Source organism: Drosophila rhopaloa, unplaced genomic scaffold, assembly GCF_018152115.1.
Source record: "Drosophila rhopaloa isolate 14029-0021.01 unplaced genomic scaffold, ASM1815211v1 contig_2, whole genome shotgun sequence".
Lineage (NCBI taxonomy): Eukaryota > Metazoa > Arthropoda > Insecta > Diptera > Drosophilidae > Drosophila > Drosophila rhopaloa.
The window spans coordinates 7434013-7444370 of record NW_025335083.1 but is presented as its reverse complement, the minus strand read 5'-3'; the positions used below and the strand labels follow the sequence as shown (position 1 = coordinate 7444370).

Here is a 10358-nt window from a genome sequence, read left to right as displayed (position 1 = left end):
ATCACATTGCTGTTCAAATGGTTGTCCAACAAGCTGTTGTGCTACAGGAGAATGCAAAGAAAAAACTGTTATCAGAACAAATAACGGTAACTCTAACTTTGGTAAGTAAAAAGGAATGTTATATATGGCATTTTAGTAACAGTATATCAAGGTTTAAAACTTATTATTCCTAAAAAGTATTTATATTCTTTTAACCAATGAATGATGTTTTTAATTGTATTGCTCCATATGTTGCAAGTATTACTCACGGTAAGCTCAGGCCTCGAATAACCAATATTGGAGCTGTTGTAACGCAAACGCTGATACCGCTCGTTGCGCTGTCACAAGAATCCATTGAACATATAGAACGGCAAAAAGTGTCGACGGGCCTTGCGAAAAAGCATTTTCCTGTGTTTTTATTTAAATAGCTTTTAAATTTTCAAACAAATGCAGTTGCCTGTATTGGTTTGGTAACTTGTATTGTCCTGCTTTGTTTGTTTTTTTTATTTGAGCTTTTATTGGTGCCGTTCGGAACCAGTTCCTAAAACTTTAGCATATAACTATCGCTACGACTTATCCGCAGTGTGGCAATATCATTCCATCAGCTGACTAGCTGACCAGGTGGCAACTTTACAAATGTTTTGTTTTATTTAGCGGGTTTTTTATTGTATAAACACTGCCTCGCCATGAAAATATTGTGCGAGGTGCAGGTTGTGAACCGCACTACCCAAGCGAACCGGACGCCGAGGCCCCTGAAGTCCACGCTGGCCATTGGCTACAAGCAAAGCGCCAGGGACGCGAATGGGAACACCAAGAAGGAGCTGGAAATGGTCCTTTTCAGCGGGCAAAACAAGACGGGTAGTCGTTACAAAGTGCGCGACAACATCCACGCCGTCCACACCAAGTTCGTACTGGACGGCAAGGCCACCATTGGGTTCCTGCAGCCGCCGGAGAACCTGCTCATCAAGTGCGATCCCATCCAGCTAAAGGGATTCCTGCAGACCCTCAAACTGGGCATGGACGGCAAGGACGCCATCAACCTAAGACTGAACATCGCCGCCGCCACGGCCATTCCACAAAAAGCGCAGCCCCAGGTGCGAATGGTAATCAGCAAACGGAGCGAGTACCCCATCAAGGGATTCCCGCGCACCCTTAAGTCTCTGACCATCAACAACAGCCAGTTGGTTAAGCTGAGCTTCGAAGTGTGCTCCCTGCGCAACCTGACAAAGCTGGATGTCAGCGGCAACAAAATAACCAAGGTGTGTTGATCTCTGTACCCATGATGCCCATTTATTACTACCTTATTCTGCTCTCCAGATTCCTCCAGAATTGGGTCGCCTGGCCCTGACCTCGCTGCATTTGGGTAGCAACTGCCTGGGTGAACTGAACGACTGGTGCTGGTTGCGGGGTACTAAGCTGAGCCAATCCCTCGGCGAACTGGATTTGTCGAGCAACGGGCTCACCCACTTTCCTCCCCCACTGGTCAAGTTTGAGCGCCTAGTCTCGCTAAACCTGAACCACAACCTTCTCAGTCGGCTGCCTTTTGCCATCCGCCGGTTGCAGGCCCTGCGAAAACTGCACGTGTGTAGCAACAAACTGGAGTCACTGCCTGCTGCCATCGAGGACCTGCACATCGACTTGCTAGATGTGTGGGGCAATTGCTTTAAAGCCTTCAATGCCGAGGCGGCCCAGCAGCTGGCTCAGCAAACAGCGGCCGCCAACACACCTCAGCCCCTGTGGCTCAAGGCGGCCCGGTCAGTGGCCAACTATAAGCTGCCTTTGCCGGCGGGTTCTGTGCCCGCTGTGCTCATCGAACTGATCTGTGAGGCGCCCAAGTGCCTGTGTGGCCAGCTCTGCTACGCCCTGCGCAAGGAGGACCTCCTCCAACGAGTGGTCCAGCCAAAATTCACCAACATCAAGAACCTCACATACAGCCGCGAGCATCAGATCTACGCAGATGTGGTCATCTGCGGTCCCGGCTGCAGTGCCTCGGTGCAGCTAAAGGCTCTGTTCAGCTTAATGTTTCCCTGATTAGGGCAGTTGCCCAGAATCAGAGCCGATTTTTAACTATAAGTCTATTTAATCCAATGTTTATTTATGCTAGTTTTTTGCTGGAGGATGGCGGAACCCTTGTTCAAAAATGTCTTTGATTTTTTAAAAATGGTGATTTTGTTTACCATTTTTGATATTACTTTTCATTCCCCGTATACATACATACGAATTATTTATGTTGTTGAACTTAAACTGCCAATAAAAGCGAATTTATCATGAAATTAGTCATCTTTGTATGAAACGTAAAACTTTTTAAAGGAGCAACCAAATAGCTTAGATTAAAAGGGCCAAAAATATAAATGATGGATTAAAGATACTTTTTCAAAATACAATTTTACTACATTTGCTCAATATTTTTTATCTTGTTTTTAAAATTGTAAATAAAATGTTTTTCTTAAGAAAAACATAGCTTAAAAACGATTTTTATTTTGCACATTAATTCTATAAGTTCTAGTTCAGCAAATATCGAATTTTAAAAATGTGTGAACACAGCCTTGTCAGCATTACTAAGTTTTAAGAAAACTTTGCAAATTTGATAAAGAAATGGGATCGTTAAAGGTTACACATGTAGAGGATAACGCATTGATTTCTTTTTGTTTTGGACAGAGCCAATAAGTGGGATACTGATACTCCTTGCATACAGTGAACATCCTTCGGTACATTTTCGCTGGCATAAAGACATTCACACGCACGCTTGGTTGCTTACTTTGTTTTCGTATTACAGAAGCCCGTTGTTTTTATTATTAAAAGCTTCGTGCGTATGTGACTTGCATAAACGATTTTTTATCAGCTGGCGCACCTACTCACCCCACTGTGCGCCTTCTTATATTTCCGCCCCATACGCACATCTTTTTAATACCCTTACTGGATGTCATTTAATTTCTTAATTTATTTTGTTAATTGTTAATTTATGTTTAAAATTTTTTTTTATAATTTTATGAACTTATAGAAACATATTATAAGTAGTACTATGTATATATTAAAAACCACCAGCAAAATGTACATCTTAATTTTTATGGACCCCGAATTTAGCAATCAAATAAATTTCTATATACATCAAAATATAAGTTGCAAAAACTACTGACTTTAAATTTAAATGCAAGAGAAATTCATGAACCGGTCCTAAAAATCTACCATATATTTATCCCTCTGTGACTTGAAATTTATGAAAGGGTATCCGAATTTCAGCAGTCTTACATTTCCTAGTCTGGTCCTTATCGTTTGCCGTTCCTTGCTTTTCTTTTGCTTTATCAAATCAAAACTTCGAAGCGATGCCACTTTTTTAAATAAGCATAAACAGCGACACAGCCTTGAAGGACTCGCCTGCCACCACCACCCACTCGCATTTCTAGGCTTTAATGTGCAGCTGGGGAATAAGGCGGCGAAGGCAGAGATCCTTTCAGAGCCAAAAGGATGAGCCATGACTTGTGGCAAACTCGAGCCTAACTATAAAAATGTTTATCAGCATTTGTCTGGTACGGGGGAGGTGGGCAGTGGGGGCCCGAGAATTTCTCTAAGCTGCCCCAAATCCAATTTTGAGCAGCATTTAAGTGTCCTGGCCCGCTTCCGCTTCCTGTTCCCATCCTCATTCTGCAGGATTTCCTTTTTGTTTGCTATGCAGATGCGTGAGTTACTGGGTGGTTGGGTGGTTGGCGACTCGTGTGTAAGTGTGTTTGCCCACACGATGTCCTTTTTGCTTTTCGGCCCTGACTTTGTCGCTTTGTGTGCGCAAATATTTGGCATGACTTTACATTTGCAACTCGACTCGGTCAGTAAGCCTAAAAGTAGGCCTAATGGCAGGAAATCTCTGCTATGTGCATATGGAATTTGAGGATGGTATTTTATTGTGCTTAGCTTGTTGTTATGTTTAATTCGAAAAGCTAGCTTTCAATTTTAGCGAACAACTTTTAGTGTGAGTTTAAATATAATATTTTTGTTCTTAAATTACCAAAACTGCAGTTTACAGCTTTAAAACTTTCTTCTAAAATCTGGTTTTCAGGTTTTTAATACTATTTTTAATAGTTAATTATTAAAACGGTGATTTAAAAATGTTCCTATATTTATATAAAGACTTACCTTTGCCAGATAAAAATACATAAATCACTTTAAGATTCCTTTACTAAAATCAAAAGTAAAATGTTGATTGCTGTGTTTCATGATTTTTCTTCTTTAAATTTTAAGCATGCTCTTCAGGCTTTGCGAAACTTTTTACTTTACTGCCGTCTCAGGCCCATTAAAACGTTGTTAGCTCAGAAATTTGTATATTTTATATACCCATAAATGGAAAAAATCCTTATAAACCATCCAGACCATATAAAAACGTTTCGAAATTCGGTCTGTCTGGCCCCTCCAACTCCCAATAAAACCAACCAACCCCGAATTATTTGCACTGTCCCCGGCCTAAAACCGAAAGCAAAAAAGCAAAAGCCAACATCAAAATGTGCCAAGTCAGCTAAGGGAATGGAAATTTAGCAGGTCCCCCAGAAATACCCCCGCATAAAGTCCACGCTCGGAGACAGTAAAAACTCCATTAACTGTCATCAAAAATGCATTTCGCATGCATCAAACCGAAAATGGTAATGGCCAGGGGATCATCAAATAGAATAGAATGAAATGGCGCAAATCAAAACACATTGGCATAAATCAAAGGGCATTGAAAAATTGGGCGAACACTTTTATGGCTAATCCTCGAAGGAGGCCAAAGCCAGACCCGGACAGATGACTCCCCTGGTAACATTTTTATGCGCAAATTAACTTTGCAATTGCCGGGAGTTGGGGGACCCCCCACCCCAAAAATCTGGGGTGGATGTCTGGGTGCTGTGTCACTCCCCCTGCATTACATAAAATTTATCCCCAATTTGCGTGCAGCGGGTAAACATTTTATTTGCCTCGTCTGGCGCTGCTCCACTTTGGCTTATCAAATTTTATTAGCAGGCCGGCAAATTGTGCAACAACAACAGTACATCAGCCACCACATTACGGGCTAAATAAGCCGTGGAGCCACCACTGGGCCACCAGCCACCCCAAAAACCAAGTGCAGCCCCAGTTTTCCGACCTCGTCTCAAGGTATGATTTGTCGTCCGCTATCAATTTCTTTAACACAATACCAACATCCCCCGAAAGAGTCGCCTTCAAGGCTGGAAAAACGACCGGAAAAGTGCAAACACACGCGAAACTGTCGACGACCCCCTCGGTTTTCCCCCATTTTCGCAGGGGGCTTGTCGCCCAGACGCGTGCAGGGATCCAATAAAAACGTTTTGATAGGCTTATGACCTGGACTCATTCCTCCACACCCTGTATATTTGTCTTAATAATATTTCAAATTTACTTGCTAACTGTTACAGCAAATTTAGATAAGAGCCACAGAAAATCAATAAACTTACTTTAAGACTTCGCCAAGAAGGGTGGAAAAAAATGTTTATCCTGAGGATTCACCAAAGGAATGCGCTTAACTTGAAGGTATAAATTTCACTTAAAAAGGTATTTGATAAAAAAAATGATTAATACAATATTTCTAAGGTATAAAACAAAAAAAGATTAAATATTTAAACTATTCTTAAAGCGTCCAAACGATTTGTATTAAAAAAACTTCCACTCATAACTAAGAATAATTTTTTTGTTTTTTTGCGTTTCATTCCAAAACTCTGATAGTACAGAAATCAAAAGTTATTTGCAAATTTCATTATTTAAATCTTAAAAGAAGGGAAGACATGTTATGCATCAAATCAAAATAAGGTCAGATTCATAAAATTAGTCAGATAAGAAATCCAATCTCTGCCGAATAGCAAGCAAATGCCGCCCAAATTAAGGATATCAATTCGCTTGTATTTTTCATATTTACGATTCCTAAAAAAGGAAAACAGGCAAAGGGATGGGAAATCCTTCAATGTTGAATTGAAAGTCACTCAGGCGCACTTATGTTGGTTTCCCAAATTCGACTTTGGTTATCGAAAAAAAAACGCCCCCAGCGAATTCTTTTCCATCTGACCGCGGGCCAAAGACGAATCATTCGAAAAAACGTTGACCAACCCGCACAGAAAGCTGGAAAAATATAAATTCTAGTCAAACAACAAAGCATTGCGAACACTCGAGCATTGGGAAAAATCAATTTTCAATTTAAAATTTAGATGCTCATCCCACGAATCCATTCAGCTTGCCATAAAAGATAAAGATAAAATGCGTTCGAGCGCAAAATGTAAATAGAACTCCCGTTTAACGGAAACTCAGGCAGGCGGATGAATGCTACAGGTTGTATTTGTGTTTGTCTTTGTGCTCCGATGGGTGGTTGGGTAGTGGGTAGTGGGTGGTGGGTGGTGGTGGTTGTTGGGAGTAGTGGGTGTTGGCCACGATGCGATTTCAAAGCAAAATATTGCCGCATAAATCTGACGCAAAAAGTTTTGCTTTGCGGTCAGCAAAGGCGAGCTCTTCTACAAGAAAATCCGGAAGTAAGTAGGGTATATTCGGCAGGACGAAAACGTTCATTATATTAAAATTTTATTACTTTAAATAAACAACGTTTTTATAAACATTGTATTTGCATTCAAATGTAAAAGATATTTTAAAAATTAAATTGCTGTTTCTATGTTTAAAAGGTCTTAAGAATTTATATCATTATAAATTCAATTTATTTCTTTAATATTAGATTATTAGTACAACAGATAACCTTAAACTTATATTGAAATTATATATGTTGACTATTATAATTGTTTTCTTTTGGTACAAAAAACTTCGATTACTTACAGTCTATTTAGTTCGAATAATATGTTTTTAAGGCAGAATCAATTTTAAAACAAAATGACAAAATGAAGTAGAAAAAATTTCTTCACATAAACTGGATCTAAATTCATTAATATTTAATTTGAACTGGTCTCAAGTTCTGGAAGAACAAAAACATCCTTTTTAAATCTACTTCGTGCAAAGAAAAACTAAGTAATCCCCAATCGACTCCAGTTCTTTTAACACAATATTGAATTGGCAGATATTTCTCTTTGATTTTTATCGTGTGGTGAGTTTTTTTACGAGGTCTTCGGTGGATCGACTGTGGTCCTTATTGTTGTTCCCGCTCCGGAGTTGATTATTTGCCCAGTTTCCACAGGCCCCGCACCCCGGAGCAGCCCACTTCGGCGGAGCGTGCATTTCATTAGCCGAATGTATCTCTCAGATACATCTGGGCGCTTTGGCATTTGGCAAACGATTTTATGCCGCACCGCTTCGGCAAACAAAATCAAATCTGTGACTAGGAAATTGCTTTTGCCTACTTCCGACTCCCTCGACCCCTCGTCCTTCTCCCTTCCCCTTTCCCCCATCCGAAATATTTGTTTAATGCAACTATTTAGGGAACGTTTTCAATTTGAAATGCTCCCTTGTGTAAACAGGGCCGGGAGATGATTAAAATTTAACTACATCAAATATTTGCAGCCGACTTTGATGGGTTAGTAAAATGTTTAATAATAATATTAAATGCATAATTCATTTTGGAGCTCCGAGATAATAAGAGTTCGTTAAATTTAATGCACTCGCCGGAATGTCTTTGGGCCAATGTAAATGTTAAATATCAGGAGCACTTGAGGGGGACAAATTGGAAGGGGGAGACACTTTATTGCAAGGTTCCTGCTAAAATTAATTCATTAGCATTTTATTACTTTGGCATAGTGACGACAGCAGCCCGGTTGGATGTTTCGCCTCGACGAAGAAGATGACGGAGCTCTCCCTATTAAAACATTGACTTCTAACTCCACTCGCCACCCAGCAAACACCACCCACCACCCATATTTACTTTGCACCACCCCTCGTGATCTTCTTTGGAGCTTTGATGTGTAATTAAATCAATAATCACTTTGCAGTCGCTGTCGGCTTCGGGAAGTTTATTAGTTGATTGAACCAGCAGGTGGTCCAGGTGGGGTAATTACTTCCAGGCGATGGTCCCTACGACCAAATGGAGTTTGGGTAACAATAAACTGTCAACTAATTTTAAACCAGTTATTTTAACCTTAGCAAAATATCTATTATATAGTGTAGTATAATATTATAGGAAGGGGGACTTTTAGATTCATTCATGACAAAATTTAGTTTATTATATATCCTGAAGACTAAGTGAAGTTTAATGAATTGTCAATATATGAAATAAACGTGAATTTTAAAATTCACGTAATGTAAAAATTAGACTGTGCTAAAAAATTTTAATTATTAAATTCATTTTTCATTTTATTATATTTTTATCTAAATTGTGATAAAACTAAGTAGCTTATTTATCATTTTTAGATAATATTGTATTATGTTTAGGCTAAGCGAATTGCTGTGACTATTTGAATCCTAAGTACGTAATATTAGGACAATTTTCGGTACTGTAAAATAAATGAATGCCAGTTTGTTAAATATACAACATAAAAACACAACATTCCAAAAACATGAGCAGCGCACAAAACAAATATTCCCCACCCCGATTTTCCATTTAATGCCCAATTAACGCATTTTCCACTTGGGATTCACCGAAGCGAGAGATTTGTATACCTTCAACGGCAAAAGGCAGAAACACAAAACGCAAAAGAGAGTCGTGAACGTGCCGCAAAGCAGAAAGGCCACAGAGCCGTAGCCCCCGTAAGTCCCAGATCCCGGTGGTATCCCGACTTCTCCAGTGGCTCTGGACTGGATCTGGATCTGGGTGTGGGAATGGGTTTGGGACCGGGTGCTCCACTCCTCCGCCGCAAATGGGAATGCGCGGCATTTGTCGCTTGGCTGCAATTGCAACAGGATGGGGAGGGGGGTGGAGAAAACAGGAGCTGCACTTCATTAAAAAAGGAAGCCGAGGCAGAGGCAACTTGGTCGTTAGGAAACTCCCGACTTACAATTACAAACACAAGCACAGTCGCAAGGACAAGCGCACAGGCTGCTTCAAAATGAGTGATGTAATGTGCCTAACAAGGATCTGCCGCCCCCTTTCCAGACCCACTTGCTCATTGTTGCTTGTTGACATAACGAATGCCTTAACATTTTTCGAGTTGCCTTCACCTCAGCCCCGCCCCCTCGCAATACACCCACTGTGTGTGTGCGGGTGTGTGTGCGGGTGCACTTCCGCTCCACTTACACATAACTCGCCTCTGCCGGCATCTCAGCCAGCTTCGGATCTGGAGATGGGAAATACTTCAGATATCGATTTAATAATAATTTAATAAATATAATAGAGATTCTATAATAGTTTCAAAAATGGTAACTACTTTAGTTACTTTCTTAAACCATAAATAATTAATGTATTTATATAAAACAGCTTGAAAACTAGTAGTTATCTTATCTTATAAGCACCCACATTATGTATTTATATTAATTAATAACTTTTTATTGGAAGATCAGATTGTCAATTGTCAGTCAATACTAATAATAATAAATTATCATATAGTCCCATCATAATATATTCTTCATTTGCATTTCTCATTGTAACCATCAGGAGGGTAAAATCAAATATGCAGGCTCTTGCTTTCACTTAACTTTTTCAGTCTTCAGCAAAATATGGAAAATATATATGAAGACAGAAAATATTATTCAATAAATAACCAGATTCGTGTGATGGAGTCAAGTAAAAGTTTATGAATCAGTCCGTCATCTTTTTCCTTTTAAGATTCGATTTTATGAAGATTTTTATTACGCAAAAAACTTGCATTTTGAGTAAATCGGAGTAAATTTTCTTTTATTTTGAAAAGTTAAACGCAGCGAATAAGTGAAAGTGAAAAATATTTTTCTCGATGTTTTATACAAATGTAAGTTATTTCCGAAATATGGTATTTAATGTAGATCTCAAATATAAAAACCAATTTAGGTGTAAAAGTAAACACTTACCAATATATTTAGCTAACTCTTGTGACTCCTAAGTTTTAGATGTCAAGCAAAACCCACATATTTGTATATTCCATCTCTAGCTGCGTGGCTGACGTTGGCGGTTTGTCGAGTTAATGACTTTGGCAGTCGGGAGGAGCAGCAGTGGATGACGAGCCGAGGGCTGATGGCTATGGCTGATGTTTGGGCCTGTCAACGGCTCCGAGGCGTGCAAAAATCATTTTTCTCGCACATTTTTATAAATCACCCTGCCCCCTTTGCGCCAAACTCCTCGTGGCTGCCAAACAATCATCAACATTTATTTATATTTTTCATTTTTCACATTCTCCGAAAAGCCAGCAGGATTGCCTATAATTTCAAGTGTAGGGATGCTGATCCCCTCAAGGTGTCGCTTAGCAGGAAGGGAAAGAAAAGCGGAAAATTCCGACGACTGCCTGCCTGCAGTTGACAGTTAATTATTTGTATAAATCGGTGCAGATGTTGCGGGCATTGAAGGGTTA

General features: G+C 39.8%; 1 protein-coding gene across 1 annotated transcript; it reads left to right on the top strand.

The window, feature by feature from the left end:
- Nucleotides 1–600: 600 nt before the first annotated feature.
- Nucleotides 601–2252, top strand: LOC108043872 (leucine-rich repeat protein 1). The gene is made up of 2 exons (XM_017122687.2): nt 601–1238; nt 1297–2252. The coding sequence occupies exons 1-2, from the start codon at nt 666–668 to the stop codon at nt 2008–2010; spliced, it is 1287 nt and encodes a 428-aa protein (XP_016978176.1). The 5' UTR covers nt 601–665; the 3' UTR covers nt 2011–2252.
- The last annotated feature ends 8106 nt before the right edge of the window (nt 2253–10358 follow it).

Bases quoted from the DNA above. Each gene is read 5' to 3' on its own strand.
- LOC108043872 (XM_017122687.2), top strand. From the start codon at position 666: ATGAAAATATTGTGCGAGGTGCAGGTTGTGAACCGCACTACCCAAGCG. The intron at 1,239-1,296 runs GTGTGTTGATCT...TCTGCTCTCCAG, and splicing joins GCGGCAACAAAATAACCAAG to ATTCCTCCAGAATTGGGTCG.